The sequence below is a fragment of the Eschscholzia californica genome, unplaced genomic scaffold, assembly GCF_041429995.1.
Source record: "Eschscholzia californica isolate CP2 unplaced genomic scaffold, dmEscCali1.0.p SCAF_5, whole genome shotgun sequence".
Lineage (NCBI taxonomy): Eukaryota > Viridiplantae > Streptophyta > Magnoliopsida > Ranunculales > Papaveraceae > Eschscholzia > Eschscholzia californica.
Window position 1 is genome coordinate 21,057,361 of NW_028238472.1, and position 25,608 is coordinate 21,082,968.

General features: G+C 39.2%; 3 protein-coding genes across 10 annotated transcripts; 1 reads left to right on the forward strand and 2 right to left on the reverse strand.

The window, feature by feature from the left end:
- Window positions 1-178: 178 nt before the first annotated feature.
- Window positions 179-23,649, forward strand: LOC147537770 (Galactose oxidase/kelch repeat superfamily protein). Of its 8 annotated transcripts, none has more exons than XR_015225383.1 (4): window positions 20,899-20,985; window positions 21,666-21,692; window positions 21,845-23,509; window positions 23,542-23,649. XR_015225383.1 is itself a non-coding variant. In XM_086641060.1 (3 exons), exon 3 carries the CDS (start codon window positions 21,918-21,920, stop codon window positions 23,310-23,312), a length of 1,395 nt encoding a protein of 464 aa, XP_086497186.1. In that variant the 5' UTR covers window positions 20,878-20,985; window positions 21,666-21,692; window positions 21,845-21,917; the 3' UTR covers window positions 23,313-23,649. The 8 variants fall into 8 exon arrangements, 3 of the variants coding, with proteins under 3 accessions (XP_086497187.1, XP_086497186.1, XP_086497185.1); XR_015225381.1 differs by having other exon boundaries at window positions 20,974-21,088; XR_015225384.1 differs by lacking the exons at window positions 20,899-20,985; window positions 21,666-21,692 and adding an exon at window positions 185-284.
- LOC147537771 (PKS-NRPS hybrid synthetase cheA-like) lies at window positions 17,195-19,318 on the reverse strand. Its single transcript, XM_086642840.1, has one exon. It carries the CDS (start codon window positions 19,316-19,318, stop codon window positions 17,195-17,197), a length of 2,124 nt encoding a protein of 707 aa, XP_086498966.1.
- LOC147537772 (uncharacterized) lies at window positions 19,531-20,771 on the reverse strand. Its single transcript, XM_086642841.1, has 2 exons — window positions 20,389-20,771; window positions 19,531-20,052 (listed from the first exon to the last, which is right to left on the reverse strand). The coding sequence occupies exons 1-2, from the start codon at window positions 20,473-20,475 to the stop codon at window positions 19,531-19,533; spliced, it is 609 nt and encodes a 202-aa protein (XP_086498967.1). The 5' UTR covers window positions 20,476-20,771.
- Window positions 23,650-25,608: the final 1,959 nt, after the last annotated feature.

The window sequence follows — 25,608 nt, forward strand, 5'->3', positions numbered from 1 at the left end:
TCTAGTCGTAAAGTGGTCTAATATAGATTGACTTGACCAGGAGGTATCAAAGTGTCATGGAATAAACGAGTAGAGACCATTCAAAGATTTCTAATTTGATGAGGGGCCAAATTAGAAATATAAGTCTATAAATAGGGGTTATGGTCCCCATTTAGGCTTCTTCTCAACCTCTCTAATTTCTTGATTAAAGTGTGTCTTCCTTCTATCACAAGAGAGGTTTTCAAGAGAAGCATAACCAATTGGAAGATCAACCCTACCCAACCATCTTCAAGCTATGGATCAAGGTACACTTTCGTGATTAAGTTTATCTCTTTGAATCTTGTGGAGATTATGTGTAGTTTAGATTATACATGACATATTGTTTGATGTTCCATTAAGGTATATGCATGTATAAAAGTATGATTTAATCTAACAATTGGTATCAAGCGCCACTCCAATTTTAAGATTCATTGAGAATATTTAGGAGTCTATGGTATTTGATTTATCTTATGGCACATATACGAAGGTTTCAGTTTGTCCAAAATTTGAAATTAAATTGATCATACCATGTGCTTGTTAATTATTCATCATGTTGATTGATAAAGTAGATTAACACATCAAGTTTTATACATGATTTTTATGTGTAAAACTATATATTACATTTTTGTGTTAATTGATTAGATTAATGGATTTTATTGACACAAAAAATCTAATTTTATAAAAAAGATAAACTTTGGTACATGACAAAAGTTCTGTTTTACTTTGTTTTAGTTTTTTTAATAAAATAAAACAATAACTTAAAAAAAATAATTTGGAGGTTAATTCCAAGTGGGGAATTAACCAGACCCTACTTTAATGTGGGGCGTTTTCTCCCCACATTAAAGTGGGGTGATTACTGGCCCACTATAAGGCGGGGATTACTGCCCACTTTAAAGTGGAGAAGGTGCCCACGTTCCACTAAGGTGCCCGATCTGACTGGGTCAATTACAGACCAAATTAAAGGTTCTTTTTGGATATTTATTTTATAAAATTTAAACAATTAATAACCGGTACATCCCTCAAATAATATCTAACTTTTGATAGAGCTAATTGAAGTAAAATGTCGCCAAACTGACCTCTTTTATGTAGATTAGTTCGATGACAATGTTGGAGTAGGTCGTGTTTGTGTAAATTCATGCGGGTATTAAGTCGACCCAAAGGTAGTTTAATATTTGGCCGAACTACATATACACATGCGGTGATAAATGTGAGGTGATTGTAAGGTGTCCATGTGAATAATGAGTTGGTCCAAAGATAGAATTATTGTTTGACAGGATTTATCGTCTATATTTGATTACTGCAATAAGATACGACTTACAAATTAGTATTACTGTCCAAAGGTCTGCCCGACCTCCGGCGAAGGGAAACCCCCTTCGCCGGAGTTTAGAGAGAGAAAGAAGACAAATGAAATTAAAAAAAAAAAATTTAGAGAGAGAGAGAGAGGAGAGATCAAAAAAAAAATTTATAAATGTTTGAAGGTCGTCGGCCGGAAAATTGGCCGGCCGGCGACCTTCGCCGGAGAAGATGATGAAGTGGCGAGAAGATGAGGTGGCAGAGAGAGGTTATGAGATGGAAGAGAGAGAAATGTTTAAAGGTTAACGGTGTTATAACGGAATCTCAAAAAGGAGGCCATTTGAGTATTTTTGACAAAATAGGGGGCTAGGCTGGAAGCTAATCACAAAGTTGGGGGCAATTTGGGAAATAACCCTTATCTTTACCAATTTCTAACAGTAATATGTTTATTTCTTGTCAGGTCATATAAAGACAATGGAGGACAAAAGGACGAATTATAGGTGAGAGAAAATTAAAAGAAAAAAGTAGAAGAAATTCAAAAGATTCTACTTAATTTATACTATAAATTTTCTAACATGGGACTTATTGTACACTCGATTTTAGAGGAGATATAGATTTGTCCAAGGACTCCATTGTGAAACTCATCCAATTTATCATTCATGTGAAGATTTGTTTTTGAAGAAAAATAAAATAATTCAAAAGAAACAAAAAGTAATACTGAAAAGATAAAAACTCAAAAGTGATGCAAAATAGGAGCCAAAATGAGTTGTTAGAAATTTACAGGGGTCTGGAGAGTCAAATACTCGAACGATAAACATTGATTGGTTACTATAGAAGGAAAGAGAAATTAAATCTATATTTTATTTATGCTGAAAAGCAACTTCAAAATATTTATTTGATATCAGGTAATGTGTTAAATCGCCATTGCCATAAAACATTCATAGTTCTTTAGTCACTATCTCACATTAATGTCCATATAGTAGCATATAGTAGTTTATGTGAACATTGCTTTCTAATCCAGCTTTTTAGCGGGACAAAGTTGGGTCAAAAGTCATTTTTTCACATACTACCCTACTACATATATAACCACCATTGTTGTATCTATAGTCACCATCTTCTGCACTTTGGAGTTTCAGGCTCCTAGTCTAGCGACCTTCAGTTTAGTTGCTTTATCCAGCGGCCTTAAGTATTGTGGTTCGGACCCGTGGGCTTTTGTCGTGAGCCTTTTTGGGTCTTTTGACCATAGACACTCCCCCTAACAGTGACCTCTCCATCCTCGCTTGGAATGTGAGAGGTTGTGGTAACTTCCTTAATCGTAACCACTTCACTGTGGAGCCCACTAACAAAGTTGGCGGGTTCGCCATTTTTTGGACACAAGCCTATACTTTTGAGATTTTGCATGCGGACAGCAACATAATCCATATTAAGGGCACCCAGGCCAGTAACAACTCCCAATTTATCATTTCCTATTTCTACGGGTGCGCTTATAACTCCCATCGCATGAGACCTTTGGACAAATTGAGTAACCTAGCCCCTGAACGTAACATTCCCTGTGTGCTTATAGGTGACCTCAACACGATCCTGCATCCGACTGACAAAATCGGTGGCAAAGAGGCCCTCCTGGCCCATGCCAGGACAATTAAAGCCCACATCAATAACTTGGGCCTCCTTGACTTAGGTTTTAGTGGCCCTTCCTTCACTTGGTCCAATAGACAGTTCTCGGGCAACCTTATTTAGGAAAGGCTCGACAGAGCCTTAACCAATTACCAGTGGTTGATTGACTATCCGGCCTCCACTCTCTATCATCTCCCGGGCTTAGGCTCGAACCATGTCCCTATCCTCCTCACCACAAAAATTAAATCTAACCTTGGTAAAAAACCATTCAAGTTTATCCGCACTTGGATGTCTCACCCGGAGTGCGGTAATTTTATTAGTAGTAACTAGGTCACTTCTTATAATAAGATCTAGAACAAACTCAACTCCTTAGCCATTAAACTTTCTCACTGAAATAAAGCGGTTCTTGGTCATCTAGAGACCAAAATCAAAAATCTTACCTCGACTATCCAGACTGTCCAAAACCATGAAGCTTATCAAAGTTTATACCACCAGCTCGAAGAGACTTATAACCAGGAGGAAAGTTTTTGGAAAGAGAATTATAGAATTGCGAACATCCAGTTAGGTGACAGGAATACCAAATACTTTCATGCTAAAGCCATCAACTGTAATCGGAAAAATCAAATATCCACTATCAAAAGAGACGATAACACTTGGTCTCACGATTTTACGGAGATCGCCAATATCTTCTCTTCTCACCTTATCAACATCTCCTCTTCGGTAGACACCATTATCTCCAAAGATTTGCTCTCCCTCTTCACTCCTCAGATCACCGAACTTCAAAATCACATTCTCACTGGCACCTCCATCGAGGATGAGATCCGTAAAGCGACCTTCTCTTTAAAACCTGAGGCAGCCCCGGATCCGGATGGCTACCCTCCTTTCTTCTATCAGTCCAATTGGGACACCGTTAAAACTGACGTGATCAATATGGTCACTGATTTTTTCAATCACCCTCACCTCCCCGCCAGGTTTAACCATACCCACATTTGTCTTATTCCGAAAACCAAAACCCCTCAGACCAAAGCAGATTATCGTCCGATCAGTCTTTTGAACACCACCTACAAAATCATAACCAAGATTCTGGCTAATCGTCTCAAGAGAACTCTCCCTGATATTATCTCTCCTATCCAAGCTGCTTATTTTCTTGGGAGACAGATTACTGACAACATTATGATCAGTCAGGAACTTTCCCATTACTTCAAAACCATGCGTGGAGCTAAAAGCTTTTTCGGTTTAAAGCTGGACATGTCCAAAGCCTTTGATCGGATTGAGTGGCCTTTCCTTGAAAAAATTATGTCGCAACTAGGTTTTAATAATCATTGGATCCAACTTATTCATGCTTGTATCACCACCTCCTCCATGGTTGTCTTGATCAATGGTCTTCTGGGTCCCACTTTCAATGTCGCCAGGGGGACCCTCTCTCTTCTTTTATTTTCACTTTACCCATGGAAGGGCCCAGTAGACTTTTAGAATCCCATCAAAACCCTAACCATTTCATTGGCTTCATTATTCCCAAGTCTAATATCACCATCAAACATCTTTTTTTCTCTGATGATTGTATCATATTCGGCCAGAACTCTATGGATAACATAAGCAATCTGAAGCAAATTCTCACCACTTTTAGTGCGGCTTCCGTTCAGATGATTAACTACACCAAATCTACCATCTTCTTTTCTAAGATCACCCACCCCAAATTTAAAAGAATGATCATCCGGAATCTGAAGGTTCACCAATCCTCCTCGCTTGATAAATAACTTGGCACCCACCTCTTCATCGGGGCCAACAAAAAACAAGCGTTCTCCTCTCTTCTTGTCCAGATCCAAAACAAACTCTCTAAATGGCAACTAATCTCCTTTCCCAAGCTGGCCGCTCCATTGTTATTTCAACAATTGCAGCGGTTGTTCCCCGATACCAAATGCAATGCTTTTCCATTCCTAAAGGCATAAGTAATCGCATTGAGACACTTCAATGGTTTTTCTGGTGGCGAAACTCCAAATCCATTCACACTATTAACTGGGCCTCCATGTGTCTTCCCTGCAAATTCTGTGGTCTTGGTTTCAGACTCCTTACTCTCGATAACAAAGCTTTTCGCAGTAAGCTGCTCTGGCACATTCTGAAAAACCCGGATACTCCTTGGGTTAAAATCCTTAAAGCCAAATATTTTCCCAAGGAGGCCAGACCCCATTCGGCTAAATCCAACCACTCCTGCTTTGGAAGTCTTTAGTCAAACACTTTGAGCGTGTTAATAGTTTGATTTTCTGGGACGTGAATAAAGGCACTAACATCAATATTTGGCAGGATTTCTGGATCCCGAATCACAAACCACCCATCACCAACAAGAGAAACTGCCCCCTTAATACTGTGGCACAATTAATTACTAATAACGAATGGAATATGAATGTTATAACTTGATATTTTAACAGGGATATATGCAATGCTATTCTTAGTATTAATCTACAGGTATAACAAGAAGACTCTATGAAATGGACATTAACCAAATCAGCTAATTTCACTATTCGATCTATGTATTACTACATGATAACTAACCACTATGAGTATAAAACTATGGAATGGAATTTTATTTGGACGATACCTACGATCCCGAGAATTAAAGTATTTCTTTGGAAATGTTGTACGAACAGCTTACCAGTGCGAGACAAAATTGGTAAATTCATCGGTAACGTTTACAACTGTGTTTACAACTGTGTTTACAACGATAACAATGAAACCATCACTCATGTATTACTTAACTGTTGTTACGCTCGTCCTATCTGGTTTCATTTCAATATCATTACAGAGAATATCAGCAATCTTAGAGACTGGATACTTCAATGGAGAAATTTGGAAACAGAGATAGTAACCCTATACGCTAAAATCTTATGGTTTATTTGGAAAGCTAGATGCGACAAATTCTTTTCCTCGATTAAACAATCTCCAATGCAGGTTATTACTAAAACACAAGGATCCATCACTAGTTTGAAATAAGAAAAACCAATACAGATATCAGCATTTTGACCAACTGGACTCCACCTGAAGCGCCATTCCTCAAAATTAATGTGGACGCCTCCTTCTCATGCCTTTCAGACCCAGCGGTTATAGGATGCATTATGTATGATGAGAAAGCAGCCTTAGCAGACACTATCAGAGGTCAAACTGCCGAAGAATGCAAATGTCAAGCCATTTTACAAGCCATGCAATGGGTCGCAGAACTAAAAATCCAACACCTCCATATTGAAAGCGACAACCAAAACCAAATTCGCTTCCTCTACAACAACACAGCAATCAACTGGCAATCTGAGAATCATATGGATAAGATCACCACTCTCAGGAACAATTTCGAAGGCATTATATTCTCGTACACTTCGCGGAATCACAACGAGCTAGCAGACAAATTGGCAATATGGGGCAAGAGAAACCTCTCCAGGCGCACATGACATTCCGTTCAAGATTTATCCCACGCTTTTCTGTCTTAGTTCTGTTGTTTTTCTGTCTTAGTTCTGTCTTACTTCTGTTGTTTCAACAAAACAAATAAAAGAAGAAAAAAACAAAATTATGCTTCAAAACACTTGATGTCAAATTGCTATCAAATAATGATGTCAAATAACGGGTTTTTGAGGAGAGAGAAGGAGCCGAGTGACGTCAGCAAAGCGACTCCCCATTTCTCCTTTTTCCCCAAATTGTAACCCTAATTTTCACTCTTCTCTCCCCAATTTGAGAAGATTTTAATTGCAAACAGCAAGAAATCTGATCCAAAAAAGGACAAATCTAATAATCATATAGATCATAGGATCAAATCTACTGAATATAGAATCAGTTCAAATTAAAGTCATCTCCGACGATCACGAGGTAATCACTACAAGTGTACATCAAAAGGAAGAAGAAGAGTCGATTCTACCTAGGGAACTAGCAAATTGACAGTCGAAGAACAATCAAAGCAGGTACACCAACCAAGGTTTGTCTTCATTAATTTAATTAGCTTTTAATTTCGTTTAACATGTGTCAAATTTAATCTGTGAGAATTGGACTGTTCATCTTCCCTCACCCTTGCATGCACCGAACCGTAGGCCTTCAGACTCCTGGCTGCCTCCCACGGTCAGAATTCACGAGCCTCCGAATGCTTCTCTCTCTCTTATTCCCGAGAAGCACGAGTGTAATGATAACCTGTTTGCGTCTAAATCTCCTACTGATGTTGTTTCCAAAGTTATCTTTTGGTTGTTACCTCAATTATCTGCCATATATTCTCTTAGTTCATGAATCCTCATTTAATTTCCCTTCTAATTCTTCTCAGTTTAAGTCCAAGTTCTTAGTCTTCACCCTCACCCTTTTAATATCGTCCCGTTCATCCGAGGTTAACATAGATAATCTTACTAGCAGCATGGCCTTACATCTTAATCTATCGGACTATGGAAATTTGACCATAACCTATCCCAAACCAGCTGAGAACAAGGAACTTCAAGAGATCTCTGCTGGTTTTGTGGCAAGATTATGCTGTCACTATAACTATGGGATTGGTTTTATCAGGAGAAATCTCTCTTATCAATCTAAGTTTTTCAGAGAGTGTAAGATTGATCCGATCAATATGGGTCATAATTATTTCTCTATCCAACCGAGGAATAGTATAGTGATGAATGAGATTAATCAAGGTCGACCTTGGATCATTAGAGGCCTTCTAGTAGTGATGCAGGAAGTGGATTTTCCTCTCTCAGGTGAGCTGCCTGAGCTCATGCAAGAACCGATGTGGTGCAGCTTCATTGGTCTTCCTTCCTACATTCAGAATCAACATGATCTTGAGATAATTTTTTCGTGTATGGGTCATATCATGCAGGTGCAGCCAAAGAACTTTAGTATAGTGACGAACTCATACATAAGGATCCAATTTACGTATGATGTTCGCACCCCTCTCCTGGCTATCTGAACTCGATATTCACAGATGGAGGTAAGCCAGTGAACTTCAGCTATGCCAGATTCCCGAAAGCTATCTGCCATGTTTGTCGTATTATTGAGCATCCTCTCACCCCCTGTATCAGAGCTAATCGCCACCAGGTATTCTCTCCTATGGATACTACCCCTCCCAACCCTCTCCCCCCTGCCAGTTGGGCCCTCTCAGTAGCTAACTCTCCTGTCATTTCAAATTCACCTATCCCTCCTCATGAGTTATTCCAGTTTAGAGGTAAAAGGAAGGAAGGACAATCTTTGATTGAAGTGAAAGTTGAAGAAGGAGAATATAGAGACTATTCTAAGAAAAAGCAAAGAGAGATGTTTAAAGGTGGTAGTTCTTCTGGGGCTCTTAGTCACTTCAACAGGTCCTCAAGTAACTCTTCTGATTCACTCAGTCTTTCTCCCATCATCCCTGCAAGCTGGTATTGCCCTCCTCCAGAATCTATCGACAGCCAGGAGGAAAGAAGGAGACATATTTTCGCAGACTCTCTCTTAGAGTCTCCTGGCTATAATTCTATAACAAAGGATGATGTAGGAGATGGGCAGTCCAATTCTCAGTCTTAATCTTGTTAAGTTCAGTGGTAGTTGCTAAGTTTTTAGTTGTTATTTTCATGTTAAGGTTGAATGTTTGTGCTAGTTGATATGTTTCTTTTTTATTAGTCCATGTGGATAGCTACAGGTCTTTTGTGTACTCGACTAATATAAGATAGTCGGGAACTTTTAGTTTTGTTTCTTGCTACCTTCTGGGGTAGCCTTCTTGTAATGGTGGATAGTGTTTTGTTAGCAGGTTCATGTTTGTTATGTAAGTTTCTGGTTAAGGTAGCTCACTTAGTTTGTATAATTTAGTCTGTCTTCTTTAATAGTTATTATCTCTGTAGTTCTTCTTCCTGTATGCGTATCTCTTTTTTAGTTTTTGCTCCTTTTTAGCTCTTTTAGCCTAGTGGGAAGTAGTTCTTCCTCTCTCTAGGTTTTTGTCCTTGGTTTTACTGCTAGTTTTTCTGTTCTAGTGTCTTTCTGCTTCATCTTTTCTCCTGGTGAGAGTGGAGTGGACGAGATTACTTTAGGTTGGAGTGCCTTTAGAGTGAGGTGTTTTTCTTCTGAGGGCGCCTCTAGTTTTCCTTTGGGTCGATATGGATAAACCTACCATCTTAAGTTGGAATATTAGAGGCACTTCTGCTTTCCGCACCAGGAAGCATTTACTCAATCTCATCTGGAAAAACCAACCAGACATTATTTTCTTGTCTGAGACTAAAAAAACAAATCCACCACCATGAATAAGAATATCCCGATCACCAAGAACTATGCTAGCCATATGGTGGAGCCCATTAACAAAGCGGGAGGGTTTGCCTTTTACTGGAATCACCATTTAGCGTTAGTATTGAATACTCGGATAGTAACATTATTCAGGCGGTGATTCGAGATAATACCAAACAACATCGCATCAATATCACGGGCTTTTATGGGTCTCCATATAACAAAAACAAGCTCAAACCTTGGAAGACCCTCCGAGATATTAATTTAGACAAAGACACCCCGTGGATTATGATGGGAGACCTTAATTGCATATTAGACTCCACGGAGAAGAATGGAGGTAGCAAGGGATCCAACTCCATCACTAACAGGGTCAGGGAGATAATTAGTGATCTAGGACTTTTAGACATAGGATTTTAGGGCAACCCATTCACCTGGAGTAATAAGCAGTTCGGAGAAAATCTTATCCAAGAGAGACTAGATCGAGCCCTCGCGAATCTTTCGTGGCTTCATAAATTCCACACCTACGGAGTCTCCCACCTAGACACAGTAGGATCCGACCACTTACCCATTCTCCTAGATAATAAAGTTAGTAGTCTTAGTAAACCCAAGCCTTTTAAATTTATTTGAACCTGGATGTCTCACCCGGACTGCTTCAGCTTTATAGCATACAATTGGAAGAACATTAAGAGCAACCAAGACCAGAATAACATCCAAACAGACTTAAAGAAGCTGAGCAAAAAACTGACTAACTGGAATAAGAAGGTATTCGGCAACATAGAAAACAACATTAACCGGATCATCAAAAAGCTCCAAAACACCAAGACAAAAGAAGTCTACAACAATCTTAACACAGAGCTAGAAGAGCTATACAATCAACAAGAGAGTCTCTGGAAGGAAAAAATCGAGAAACAATTTCCTTACCTTAGGAGATAAAAACACGAAATTTTTTCATTCCCAAGCCATTCAACGCAACAGAAACAACAAGATAAATGCGATCAAGAATAACGACGGAGAATGGATAGAAGACATCAAAGATATTCAAGATACTTTTAGTGCTCATCTGCTCAACATCAACTCCTCTATCCACCCTCGAGAGGACCCTAACACCCAGAGCATGTTCACCCCTTCTATCTCCTCTGACCAAAATCATGAACTTGTTACCACCATTAGTCTAGAAGAAATAGATTGGGCTATTAATAGCCTGAAAAAGGAGGCAGCCCCGGGGCCGGATGGGTACCTTCCTTTCTTCTTCCAGTCAAACTGGGATATGATTAGAGGGGATATTTATGATCTGGTCAAGGACTTTTTTCATTCGGCTTATCTTCCCCCTGGAATTAACCACACCAATATCTGCCTTATACCCAAAACTTCCACTCCTCAAACACCAGCGGATTATCGTCCTATTACTCTTCTTAATACCACCTACAAGGTCATCACTAAGCTGTTAACTGAGAGACTTAAAGCGACTTTAAACCCCATCATCTCACCATTCCAAGCGGCTTACGTTCCGGGGAGGCAGATTGCAGATAACATCAATATGGGCCAGGAGATAATCCACTCCTTTAAGAAGTTGAAAGGTGCTCAGGGATACTTTGGTCTAAAGTTAGATATGTCTAAAGCTTTCGACAGAGTTGAATGGAAATTCCTTATGGATATTATGAGAAGCTTAGGGTACGATGATCATTGGATTAAGCTTATCCATACATGTATCTCCACCTCCTCCATGTCAGTCCTCATTAATGGGCGGCCAGGGCAAACCTTCTACCCTACTAGGGGTATCAGACAAGGAGGTCCTTTATCGCCATTCCTTTTTACGATTGCTATGGAAGGCCTTAGTCGAAGATTAATGTCGAAGAATGGCCAGAATAAGTTCCAGGGGTTTCCAACGTCTCACTCTGATCTAGAGATATCTCACCTTCTCTTCGCAGACGATTGTATCATTTTTGGTAAGAACACTATCGATAATATTCACAATCTGAAGGACATTCTGCAAGATTTCTGTGATACGTCGGGACAAATGATTAACTACGCTAAATCTAATATCTTCAACTCGAAGAACTCACACCCTAAGTTTAAGCGTCTCATAATGCGGGCTCTTAAAGTCAGACAGGCTTCCACGTCAGAGAAATATCTGGGAGCCCAGTTATTTATAGGCGCACAGAAAACTAAGGTGTTCAAGGATATTCTTGATCAGATTAAGAACAAGCTGAGCAAATGGAAGCATTCGTTTCTATCCCAAGCTGGTCGCACAGTGGTCATATCGACCATCGCTGCAGCCGTACCCCGATATCAGATGCAATGCTTTGTTATTCCTAAAGGAATTAGTAAAGGCATCAAGTCCGTCCAACGGAACTTCTGGTGGGGTAAGTCTAAAGGTATATGCACCAAAGCATGGTCATATATTTGCCTTCCGAAAAGTCTTGGAGGCCTAGGTATTCACTTACCTGAGTTGGATAGTAGCTTTAATTTCCAAGATGGCTTGGCGTCTCAAAACTGAACCGGAAGCTATATGGGCCAAACTTATCAAAACTAAATACTTCCCCAAAACTGATACCCCTGGGCCAGCGAAGAACCACCACTCGTGGAACTGGAAAACTATAAGAAAGCACTACAATATCATTAGCGATCTTTCCACTTGGGAGGTGAATTTTGGTAAAGAACATTTGGACTGACAAATGGATCCCAGAAATAAACGCTACAGTTCAAAATGTTAACAACTCCACTCTTACCAAAGTTGCTCAATTGATCACTAGTAATAACTGGAATGAAGAGATTCTCAGGGCGAATTTCGAACCCCATACGCAAGAACTTATCAAAGCTATCCTAGTTAATAGCGAAGGAAAAGACCAACTTAAATAGAGGCTCACCAAGACGGGCAAATTCACAGTCGCCTCTATGTACCAGCACCTAATCAGCAGCTCTATCAATTTAGATCCCAGCACGCATAACTGGAAATTCATTTGGAATCTCCCGACCATCCCTAGAATCAAGAATTTTATCTGGAAGATCTACAACAAGGCTCTTCCGGTGAGAGATAGAATTGGTAAATACATTGATAATAACACTAACTGCCCTAATTGCAACACCACCGAATCTATTGAACACGCGCTGTTACATTGTTCTCTAGCCAAAAACATCTGGTTTAATTTTAACATTATCTCGGAGAATATTTTGTCCATTTCGGACTGGATTTTTTCTTGGGAAGTAAATGCTTACCTTTGTTACACCAAAGAGAATATTCATTTTTCTACTGTTCTTTGAATTTTATGGAAAGTTAGATGTGATCACTGCTTTCAGCATGAAATCAATGATCTACATAAGATCATCAAAATGATAAAAAACTACCCGAAATTCATTAAAAAACCAGGAAATAACCAATCAGGTAAAAATGTACCTTTAACAGATGAGAAATGGCAACCCCCTCAAAACAATTCTATCAAGATTAATGTAGATGCATCTTTTACGAACATAATATCTGGGAATCAGCTTAATTGCTCATAATGAAAAATCTAAATTCATCGGTGCACAAGTAAAATCTTGTAGAGCTAGAAATAGTGAAGAATGCGAAGCTATGGCTATCTTACTTGGTATTGAATGGGCTAAAGAATTGAATTATACTTCCATCATCATAGAAAGCGACAACATCAATCTTATCAAACATCTGCAAAACGGAAAACATGCAGTACAATGGCAATCTCTCATCCACATAAAGTAAATCAAGGAATGCAGGAAAGAATTTCAGATGATCAAATTCAATTATACCAGGAGAGAACTGAATTCAAACGCAGACAAACTGGCAAGATGGGCGAGGAAAACAAATCGTAATAAAGTGTGGTCGAATGTTCCTTGTATCTTAGCTGATAGATATTGTAATAACTTTTTGATCTAATTAATGCAAGCTAGTTCAAAAAAAAAAAAAAAATTATGTCAAATTGATCGGAGTAAATATTTCTCATACTTTCTTTTTCCATTCCCTATAACCTATGTCAAATTTTAAAAGGCCCCCCCGTTTTTGTTAAAAGGCCTCCCCGCTAAAAGCGCCCCTCATTATAACCCATTTGGTTATAGGGCCCCCTCTGCAAAGGAGCACCCCCCTCTTCTATATTTGACCTAACGGCAAAGTTAACGCCGTTAGGTCAAACTTAACCCAAGACCAAAATTGACCCTAAAAGACCATCTCCTTCCCAAGTCCCAACCAGTTTCATCCCTTCTCTCTCTCTATCTCCCGCCTTCTCTCTCTCTCTCTCGTGCTCTAGGTCTCTCTCGTGCTCTAGGTCTCTCGCCCTCTCTCTCATTCTTCACCATTGTACCAACGGTTAGTATATCTCTCTCTTTCCTTATATCTTTCTCTCTCTCTCTGTATATATGTCTCTAGATTTGATTTCTGAATTTAGGGTTTTTATTGAAAGGGGTTTTCGGTTTGTTGAAGGAGGGATAGTTTCATAATACATAGGGTTCTGTTATTTCTGATGTTGATTTAGGGAAAGTTTGATTTTTACATACCCAATAGTATAGTTAGTTTATATTAGTAATAGGGTTTTGATTGGATTGATTTCTGGATTGGATTGTATTAGTTGTTATAATGTTCATGATTTTTGTTTAATTTAGTTTAAGTTAGTAATTTTAATGCTTAAAAATCATAATACGGTCGTACCAGACCGTAGAGATAGAAAACCCCCAATTTTATCTTCACCAAGCATAATTTCGGTCGAACCAGACCGAAAATATGACAAGTTACGGCTCGAGGTCACCGTAAAAATGCACAGTAGCTACTGTGCATTTTTACGGTGGGCTCGAGCCGAATTTTGTGCACATTTTCGGTTCCAGCCCACCGAAAATATGCACAGTAGCTACTGTGCATATTTTCGGTTGGCTCGAGCCGAATTTTGTGCACATTTTCGGTTCGAGCCCACCGAAAATATGCACAGTAGCTACTGTGCATATTTTCGGTGGGCTCGAACCGAATTTTGGGCATCTCACGGCTCGTGCCCACCGTATTTTGGCCAGTAGGTCAAATTTTTAGGCATCTCTCCTCTCTCTCTCTCTCTCTTTAAAATCTCCCACTCTCTCTATATGAATCATCAACCTTGCCTCCTCAGAATGAATGAATCATCTTTTTTCTTTTTTCCAAGTTGTTTGACTTTATTTATATATCCTATTTTATCTTTAGTCATGTCTCAACGTGTCGCACAAACTGTAAGTGCGAGAAAGAGGAAGGAGGATGCCAGGAAGCAGATTGTCGACGGTTCGACAAGTGAAGCAGGTGCGGATCCTTTTCCAGGAGGGCCGACGGACCGTAGCGTTCTCAGGAACTATGAGAACCATATTGCTTACCAGATTTGGAATGGCAAGGTACGTGTATGTTTTTCTATTTTTCGCACTTATCAATGTTTAATATAATAATATATTGTTAACTTTCAATAAACGTAACTTTTATGTTTGTTTACGTAGGATCGTCCGGTTTTGAAACTACATAATCACGCAAGTGGTGTGCAAGTGGGGGCCCTTGAAAGTAAAAGTATACGGGATTCAAAGAAGGAACATGTCTGGGACATAGAACTCGAGTGTAAAGTAGTTCGTGAGAAGGTGGAAGCATCAGGACTTCTGCAAATCGCTAAATACTCTTACCAGAAACTTGACCGGGTTCTTATCACGGCTTTCACGGAGAGGTGGCATGAAGATACTAACACCTTTCACATGCCATTTGGAGAAATGACGATCACACTAGAGGATGTGCATCGTATTACAGGACTTCAGATTACAGGTCACTCGGTTCATCTTGATAATGATCATGTAAATGAATGCAATCTTCTGGTGAAAGGTTTAGGGGTGACACCTGAGGCTGCGGAAGCAGAATTGAAGACGACTAAGTGCAAGAGTGTCCGAATGTTGTGGTTGAGGGAAATCTGTTCGGGTAGCTTAGACAAAGATGACGCACGGAAGAAAGACTTTTGCGTCAGAGGGTACCTTCTCCATCTTATGGGCTCGACTCTTTTTTGTGACAAGAGTGGTTCGAAGGTGCCTGTTTGCTACCTTACATATTTGATGGACTTGACGAAGGTCCCTGAATATTCGTGGGGCACGGCTGTACTTTCTTATCTTTATAGGCAGCTCGGTCATGCTTCCACTAAGGGTGGAAAAATGGCGGGTTATCTGCCCCTCCTCCAGGTATTTCTCACATTATTATAAGTTGATTAATTTAGGAGTCTATCTTCTTGGTAGTAATAATTGTTTTCTTGTTTAGGCATGGATTGACGAGCACTTTAAGCTTGGTCTGTCGGATTTGAAAAAGGATTTCGACATTAGGCCGGATTTGCCTCTGATGGGTAGATGGACGGAGCATGATGCACATGGAAATCTAGATGACAGACTGGTTAACCTCCGAGAGATGATCGACGATTTAGAGGAGCGAGAGGTAAAATTCTATATACTATGGTATTTTGCATGTTAATTTGACATTGAATGAGCATCTAGTATAATAATTGTGTTATTTAGGTTATTTGGGACCCATATAGACTCATGGGCATTGGTGAGTCATCTCCCCCACTATACGCCTTCTACAGCGGTTGTATCGTATTTGATGATATTGCCGAGCCGTATCAACCCGAAAGGGTGTTGAGGCAATTTGGTGTGGTTCAACATATTCCGTCTGCCCCCATGAGAGCAACAAAGAAGAGAAGGAGTGAAGCAAAGGATTATGGAGAACATACATGGTATTGGGAGAACTGGGAACATCATGTCCTCAACGAGAAAGATAGGTCGCAACGGGTTAGTTCGGCTTGGGAGGTCGATGATAGATATGCTGAGTGGTTTAGTCGAATTTCACACCCGAAGGTCCAAAACCCAAACCATCGGAAGACGAACCAAGCACAAAGCTCACTCGGTTCGATTGCTTACTACGTAAGTACACATAAAGCATGTAATCTACTTTATTTAGTATTGATGGAAATACATGTTAACAGACTTGATTTTTTTTTCAGAGAGAGGGTATTCGGCATGCCCTTGCTGCACTAGATTTGTCTGGGGTGGATGCAGGAAAGGAAATTCTTCACCAAGTATTGAGGGAGGAGCAACTTCCAGAGGCACCCCAGAGGGTTCAGGAAGAAAATACAAGGAAGAGGACAAAAACAAAGGCCGTGGGCAGGAGGAAGACCTAGAACGACTTTAGATACTTTTATATTTTGAGACCTATGTCGGAAACTTTTGAATGATGTCGGATACTTTTATAATTTGAACGGCTTTAGATACTTTATCTTTTGATATGTTAAAACGGTTGGTTTTTTATATGGTTGAAATGTTATATTTTGATATGTGCCAAAAGAGAGAGAGAGATACAAAAGAGAGCGAGAGAGAGATATGTGCCAAAAGAGAGAGAGATACAAAACTCCGAGAGAGAGATACAAAAGAGAGAGAGAGAGAGAGAGATACAAAACTCCGAGAGAGAGATATGTGCCAAAAGAGAGAGAGATACAAAACTCCGAGAGAGAGATATGTGCCAAAGAGAGATACAAAAGAGAGAGAGAGATACAAAAGAAGATATAACTTTTCGGTGGGCTAGAGCCGTTTATGTTGCTAAAAACGGCTCGAGCCCACCGTATTTCTGCACAGTACCTACTGTGCAAAAAAACGGTGGGCTCGAGCAGTTTTTAGCAACATAAACGGCTCTAGCCCACCGTTTTTTTTTGCACAGAACCTACTGTGCAAAAAAAAACGGTGGCCTCGAGCCGTTTATGTTGCTAAAAACGGCTCGAGCCCACCGTATTTCTGCACAGTAGGTACTGTGCAGAAATACGGTGGGCTCGAGCCGTTTTTAGCAACATAAACGGCTCGAGGCCACCGTTTTTTTTGCACAGTAGGTACTGAAATTATCGGCTCGAGCCGTTCTTATTTTAAAAAATAAAATAAGAACTTCAACTAACAGTTAGTACTAAAAAAACTTTACGTTTAAAAAAAAACAACTTCAACTAACAGTTAGTACTAAAAAAAAAAACAACTTCAACTAACAGTTAGTACTAAAAAAAAAACAACTTCAACTAACAGTTAGTACTAAAAAAAAACAACTTCAACTAAGTTTTCATTCCATATCTATTGCTATTGCATTCGATGATGTGTCCCCTTCCTTCTTTATACTTGATGGAGTTTCTTCCAATTGCGGATTGAAATTATCGCCACTGTCAATTTTATGTTCGCAAATAGTCAACCACCTTCTTGCATCTGAAGTAGCGTATCGAGCCCATTGCCTAGCAATCGGAGGAAGTATAGTTTCGTTTTGTAGCTTAACATTAAGGAAATGACAATTGTTTACATAACCAATGCATACCATTGTATGTGGTTGAGACAAACCTTCGGAAGATGGTGTTGGTGGACCGGTGATTAAAGGTAAAAATGTCGTTGAATCATATTTCGCCAAATGAATCAACATTATATTAAAATGAGTGGCAATTAAATAACTCGTCTCTCCGTGAGTATACCAAAACTCATGTTCAGCTGGTATATCAAAATTGTTGGTCGAAACCAACAATTCGTCATAAAAAGACCCAAACATGGCTTTGTATAACTCTGGACGTGTTTCGAGTTCATTAAGAACACCTTTTCGGATCTCAATCCAACCTACCTCCGAGGGATACCCGAGACCAAGAGCGACGGCTCTAAAACCACAATGACCGTCTCCTGGAACGTTTGTAATAGTACTGATAAACGGATAAATCACCTCAGGCATTAGACGTAAAAATGAATCACCACTACCGCGAGATCTCCTGTTGGCTTTCCGTGCACTTTTAACCGATGGAACCGATGTTTCCGGAATACATTGTGCGTACTCCCAACGAGAAGGATCTCTCTTAGTAGATATGGCTGCTTCCTTCTCTTTTCTGTTTCTTGGTTTTTTTGGGGCTCCTCGGGTTTTCAATTTTGCCAAAGGTTCTGTCATGGATGTCATTGAAGGACAAACAATACTCCTCAACCTTTCTAATATGGCTTTTCTCTCAGGACCGGTCGACATATCCCACATGGAGTACAACAATCCTAATTCGTAAGAACTCTGAAGTTCGTTATATACCTCAGGAGTAGGAATAATTGAGAGTTTAGTCCATTGTGGGTCAATGAGTGACAAAGATATCACCTCACCGCGTCTCATAATGATTTCCATCTCGTGAGCACAAGGGAGACCATACACAGACCTATACACACATCCACACAAATTTGAATCAATTCCTATAGTTTTTGCCCGCTCCACCTCATCTGCCAACAGGTCAAGTGCATTGTGTGAGACATAACCCCTGAGTTCCCTAAAGGCGTTGATTTGATGAGACATCTTCACTGATGTACGACTTTTCTCGAATGTAGCTTTAATCGCAACAATCTCTGTCTCAGTCATTGAATGTATAGATTCCCAACATGTGACGAAGTTACCCTCGGATGTATCCAAGTTTCTTTTCAGCTTCGCATGTGCACCTTCAACCCTATTCGTTGTAGTATTACCCAAATGCATCACATTATCGGTCCATGCCGTTACAAAATGTTCCCTAAGTGGCAACCAAGTCTTCTGAACATAAATAACATCAATGGCGTTACTCTTCGACCACGTTGTGACGAAATCTTCAACAGCGCGATTATAATCCGCCTCGGTTTCCGCAAACATGATTAGTCGAAACATTGACATGAACTTTCGGAATGGTTTGTTTTTCAAGTGTGGTTTAACCTTTCCAACCACACACTTATCTATATGGAAAGTACATAATAAACGATCTGCATGTGGGAAGACTTCACCTATTGCATTGATTAATGCTTGTTCCCGATCAGTCAAAAATACCTTCGGCATAGAGTTAGGAGGAAATAATGTCCTCAAACGATTCAAAGCCCAAGTGTATAGATGTTCTGCCTCTCCATCCATAAAAACCATAGCCGCGGTGAATGATTTCATAGTCGAAGTCATCCCAACAATCTCAAGCAATGGTTTCCCGTATCGGTTTGTTTTGTATGTACAATCAAGCATTAACACCGTGTGGAAGCACTTCAGCAATTGGATAGATTCCGGGTGTGCCCAAAATAAGTTAGTAATCTCCCCTGTTTCCTTCTTCATTGAATGCCAATAAACATAATTGTGTTGAACTAACAATTTCATCAATTGTTGCATAGGAGTTCTACCTTCTTGTTGACTATGCCGGATTCGTATCCTTTCGTTGTATATGGTACGCATTGTCGAGGTATTATCGTTGAATTTTTTCTTTATTTGAGAAAGAATTTGTCGTGGTTTTGTACCACATTCATATAGTTCTTCAACAAAAGCCTTTTCTTCATTATTCAATCTATTGGCATATGCATGCCCAATTAAGGTCTCTGCAAGTTCATGATTATGGATCCCACACAAAACTTCCACCTTCCACTTGTCTCCGTCTATCGGTATTCCTTTTAACTTGAAGGGGCAATTGCATTTCTTAGTACTCGTTTTTCTCTTTTGGTGGACGGTTCTTTTGTTTTAGGAATTATTTCTGCCTTAAGATGAGAACGATACTCTCCACTTCTTTCACATCGTAAATCCATCTTCGGTTTTTTACCACCTTTCCGCGCAGCAGACTTACCAATCATAACAACCATCTTGTTTTTTATACCAATTTCTTTTGCCCATTTAACTAACTCGTCTCTCATTTCAAACACTTGTTCAGTTCGAAAATACTCACTAACATCAATGCTGACAAAACCTTCATATGGTCTGTTTTCTTCTTGATTTTCTTCTTTCTTATCTGGAACTTCAATGTTGGGTTCTTCTTCTCCACATTCACGATTTACAATTTTAAGACATCCAAATTCCGATGATGCTTCGTTTTCTTCGACTGCATCATGCCACCTTTCTTGTGTATTAGAACCTCCAAAATCCCAAGTGTCTGTAGTAATTTGAGATGGAAGTTGAGAAGAAGCCACAACAGCAAAGCCCTATAAGGAAAAAAGAGAATTTTAGTCAAAACGGCCCGAGACCACCGTTTTATGTATTACTTTTCGGCTCGAGTCCGCCGAATATATGCACAGTAGCTACTGTGCATAAATTCGGTGGGCACGAACCGAATTAATTGACATTTTTCGGCTCGAGCCCACCGAATTTTTGCACAGTAGCTACTGTGCATATTTTCGGCGGACTCGAGCCGTAAAATGGCATAAATTCGGTTGGACCAGACCGAAAATACCCTCCGTGTTCAACAACCAAAAAATTTTCATACAACCAACGAATATATCATACAACTTGGAAAAAAGTGTTAGGATATGTTCATATACCTCTTGGGAGACTGAATCTTGTCCAGAAATTGATGATTTAGGATCCTTTGATGTTTCTCCAAAACTTTTGAAACTTGCTTCATCCATGGTGGTTTAAGAGTTTAGAAAGGGATAGAGAAGTGGTTTAGGAGTGCAACAACAATGTGAGATTGTTGCACAACTCCGATGAACTTTCCCCGTCGATGATGGTCGCCGGTGATGTTGACAATTCCGGTGGAAGAAGAGGGAAGAAGAATATAAGAGAGGAATTTCTAGGGATTTGGGGTTCTAGGGATTTGGGTTTTAGGAAGTTTAATAATTAACAACTAAAATCTTAATGTGGGTGAAATACACCCTTAAAGGGGGTTTTTTTCACCCATTCAAAGAGGGGGCCCTTTAACCAAGCCAAGTCAAACGTGTTTTACCAAGTCAACGAAACATGGGGAGGCCTTTTAACAAAAACGGGGAGGCCTTTTAAAATCTCCCATCGAACATTACCTAGTGCGACTTGGGGTTACAAAGTCACGCTTGATGTCAAATTAATAATTTCACAACAGCTATCGTAATTGCGACTTCATGAATACGACTTAAAACATTTTACGCAACGAACCTCAGAAGGTAAACCCCTTTTCCATAGTCTCTCTAGTATGTTAACTTCGAATCCTTGAAAACCCTAATTTTTCAATTGGGCTTCTTCCCTTCTTCCTTAGATCAGTTAAAGGTAATCTCCATCTCCAATTTCATTTCAAATGTAAAAAATTGTAAGGAGAGCAAAAAAGCAAAACTCTCTATTTGTTATGATCTATTTTACTTTTTAATCAAAATTCTAGTTCAAGTTCATCACCTGTTTAGATTTCACAGGATTTATGTTCTCGGGTGTTCATTTTTTTTTCAGTAACGAGTTCTTAAGTCGTTAAATTGGTTTCTTCATAATCAATTTTGATTGTCTGTGAAAATTAGGGTTTTTTCTACTACTTTTGATGCTTGAATTAGTTTTGTTTGTTGGATGTAATTTAGAGACTTTTTAGTAACATATTGAACTGCCTTTCGCTTCTTCTGTTAGAACCTAGAAGGTGATTTGAAACTATAGAGAGAGATTTACCCATTTCAGTAAAATGCTTTGAAATTGAAAGGGGGATTTATCCAATTTTGTTGGAAAAGAGGTAGCCATTTATATACATACGAGTGTATCGATTAATACCGATATTTAATGTGTTATAGTCATTCACTGAAGTCTTGAAACAGATGGAAATTTGGAATGAGAGACTCTTTCTTTTTTTGTTGTGTTTTTACCTCAGGTAGTAAGAACTTTCCCAGAAGCTTGGGTTAGTGCTCCTTATCCTATTTCTGAAATGTTTACACGTTATTTCGTCCATGCATCTGTAGTATTTTATTGAGCTCTGAGGTATTTCCTCGTCATTTGCTTGCGACTTTTGTTAACTTGTCGAAATAAAATGGTGTTATTTCTTTGCTTTAGGTAATAGCTTATACTTTGTTAAATCGCTAAACGTGGTGAAGCTCAGAACTTTAATGTGACTTGAGGGTTCTTGATGGGCCAATTTATTAGCTCTGCTAATGCTAGAGTTGGAACGGCAGAGTTTAATGAAGTTCCACAGTGTGAAACTTGCAAGAGGCAAAGGATGTCATTGATTATTGATGAGGAAAATCCGAGACTAATTCCCAGTCTTCCTGACGAGATATCAATTCAGATTCTTGCTAGATTACCCAGAATATGCTATTTAAATGTGAAATCAGTATCACGAAGCTGGAGAAATACTATCATGAGTTCTGAACTTTTTAGTTTGAGAAAAGAACTTCGAACAACAGAAGAATGGCTTTACGTATTAACTAAGGTTGAAGACGATAAACTTTGGTGGCATGCTTTTGATCCTTGGTCCAGAATCTGGCAAAGGTTGCCCCCAATGCCTGATGTTGCTTATTGCGAGGAATCAAAGAAAGTTTTCTCCGGGCTTGCTGATGTAATAAAGACCTGGTTTGGGCGAAGATGCCGACCGGATCAGTTGCCATTTTGTGGGTGCACAATTGGTGCTCTTGATGGCTGCCTATATGTCTTAGGTGGGTTCTCCGGAGCTTCAGCTGTGAAATGTGCTTGGCGTTACAATCCAGTTTTAAATCAGTGGAGTGAAGTGGCGTCCATGTCTGTAGGTAGGGCATACTGTAAAACGGGTATACTAAATAACAAACTTTATGTGGCTGGAGGAGTTAGTAGGGGCCGAGCAGGTCTAACTCCACTTCAATCAGCCGAGGTTTTTGATCCATGTACAGGGATATGGTCTGGAATACCAAACATGCCATTCTCAAGAGCTCAGGTTCTACCTACTGCCTTTTTAGCAGACATGTTAAAGCCGATCGCAACTGGAATGACTTCCTACAGGGGAAAGTTATACGTGCCTCAAAGCCTTTATTCCTGGCCCTTTTTTGTTGATGTTGGAGGTGAGATTTATGATCCCGAGTCAGAAACTTGGACTGAAATGCCAATTGGGATGGGAGATGGTTGGCCTGCTAGGAAAGCAGGAACGAAGCTTAGTGTTGTGGTAGATGGAGAATTATATGCTTTAGATCCTTCTAGTTCTTTAGATAGTGGTAATATCAAAATGTACGATCATCAAGATGATGCCTGGAAGGTAGTTGTAGATAAGGTCCCGATTCAAGATTTTACTGATACCGAGTCTCCATATTTACTTGCTGGTTTTCTTGGAAAGCTTCATGTAATCACAAAAGATGCCAGTCATGATATTGTACTAATGCAGGCTGACCTTCATCATCAGGTTGCATCTTCTTCCTCAAGTTCACCATCTCTAGTTAACTCATCTCAAGAACATTTGGACTCATTAGAAGAAGCAGATACAGATCTATGGAAAATCATCGCCAGTAGAAATTTTGGATCGGCTGAGTTGGTAAGCTGTCAAGTACTTGATATTTAATATGATGGTGCTGTAAATTTGAAACTACCCATCTTCAAATATCAGCATTTTCAGTATGTGAGATCTTACTACTTCAGATTACAACTTCTTATTTCGAAAAGATGTGTACCTTTGAGTGGGATTTTGTACACCAACCTGTTGGTATTAAGGTCTCCAACTGTGCATCTGGGTAAGAGATTTTTAAGTTGTTTGAACAGGTATTATGTGCTTCTCAACAAAAAAAAAAAAGGTATTATGTGCTTAATTTCTGTATCGCTGGAACTTGTAGTTATATTTGTATTTACATAATAATTCTGTATTTTATCTGATTTATTTATGCTATCAATTCTTATGAAAATGTTAGAAGTATTGCAAGAATAACTTCTGCTGCCAAATTTAATGGCCCAGTTCTAGTTCCTAGCGGAATTCTAAGTCTTTAAGCCTGTCATCGTGGGTGTCGTTCCTGTTGAGCCTTCCGCTTCATCTGTAGTTAGTTATTTTTTAGACGTGAGATAAGTTAGGTAGTCGTGTGATTGTGTCGATGCACAGCCATCGTTACAAAATTTAGATGAAATGTTTTTCTCCCACGAGATTTTGATTAATGATTATTTAATTTATTTCCCGTATTATTATTTTCTTAATTGTCAATTTAATTGGCCGATATTACTGTTACTTTATTTTGTAAGACTTAGGATTTGTTCTCTTCTCGTGTTTCCCGCGTTAGTAATATACAATGGGAGATTTTAAAAGGCCTCCCCGTTTTTGTTAAAAGGCCTCCCCATGATTTCGTTGACTTAGTAAAAACCCTTTGACTTAGCTTGGTTAAAGGGCCCCCCTCTTTGAATGGGTGAAAAAAACCCCCTTTAAAGGTGTATTTCACCCACATTTTCTCTCCTCCATCTCATTTTCTCTCTCTGCCACATCATCATCTTCTCCGGTAGGTCGCCGGCCGGCCAAACTTCCGGCCGGCGACCTTCAAATTTTTTTTTTTTTTTTTTTATTCTCTCTCTTCTCTCTCTTCTCTCTCTCCAAAAAATTTTTTTTTTTTTTTTAACTCTCTCTCTCTCTATATATCTAGAGAGAGAGAGAGTGCAGCCATTGAAGGTCTGCGAACAGACCTTCAATGGATCTGTTCGCAGACCTTCAAAGGGTCTGCGAACAGACCCTTTGAAGGTCTGTTCGCAGACCTCTAATGGGTCTGCGAGCAGATCTGGATCTGCTCTCTCTCTCTCTCTAGATCTCTAGAGAGAGAGAGTTAAAAAAAAAAAAAAAAAAAAAAAAATTTTTGGAGAGAGAGAGAGAAGAGAGAGAATAAAAAAAAAAAAAAAAAAAAAAATTGAAGGTCGCCGGCCGGAAGTTTGGCCGGCCGACGACCTACCGGAGAAGATGATGATGTGGCGTGGTCAACATCTCTGGTCTTGGGTTAAGTTTGACCTAACGGCGTTAACTTTGCCGTTAGGTCAAATATTGATGAAGGAGGTGCTCTTTTGTAGAGGGGGCCCTATAACCAAATGGGTTATAATGAGGGGCGCATTTAGCGGGGAGGCCTTTTAACAAAAACGGGGGGGGGGGGGCCTTTTAAAATTTCCCATATACAATAAGGGGGTATATTTTTGGCCAGCGCTTTGGGGAAAGCTAAATAGTTTCTGGGGTGTGAAATTTTAAGGGTGTGTTTGATATCTCCCATTTCCATGGAAATAAAAGAATTTCCATGGAAATAAGTATTTCCATCGTTTGATACGAAGTGTAATTTCATGGCTTTAATTCCCTAGGAAATCTATTTCCATGAAATAGTCCACTTTTAATTCCTTGCTCCCCCTCGGAATTAATTTCCGTAGAAAGTCAAAAATAAAAATAAAAATATTTTAATATATTTGGATACTTGAAACCTAAAATTCAGTTCCATATATATTCAAAATGACATTTTTACTCATAAAATTTAGCAAAATAAACTTTTACTTATACATTGGACAAATGACATTTTTGTCCTTCTTACCAAATGACATGTTTACAAAGTTGTCAAAATGACATTTTGAATTTTTATAGCCAAAATTACATTCTTACCCTGTTATAATATCAAATTGACATTTTACCCTTATGTTGTCAAAATAACATTTTTACCCTTAAATTAGTAAACTAACACATGGTTAAATAATTTTACAACATAGGAGTAAAAATGTAATTTTGAAAACATAAGGGTAAAAGTGTAATTTAGACAACATAAGGATGAAAATGTGATGTTCGCAAAAGTAAAAATATCATTAGACTACATAAAGAGTAAATAAAAACTCTTAATTCAATATTATATCCGTAGAAG

What these genes read in the sequence shown, in the direction of transcription:
- LOC147537771 (XM_086642840.1), bottom strand. Translation starts at nt 19,318, where the DNA reads ATGCGTACCATATACAACGAAAGGATACGAATCCGGCATAGTCAACAA.
- LOC147537772 (XM_086642841.1), bottom strand. Translation starts at nt 20,475, where the DNA reads ATGGATGAAGCAAGTTTCAAAAGTTTTGGAGAAACATCAAAGGATCCT. An exon ending in AAGATTCAGTCTCCCAAGAG is followed by an intron (nt 20,053 to 20,388) that starts GTATATGAACAT and finishes TTTTCCTTATAG; the next exon opens with GGCTTTGCTGTTGTGGCTTC.
- LOC147537770 (XM_086641061.1), top strand. Translation starts at nt 21,918, where the DNA reads ATGGGCCAATTTATTAGCTCTGCTAATGCTAGAGTTGGAACGGCAGAG.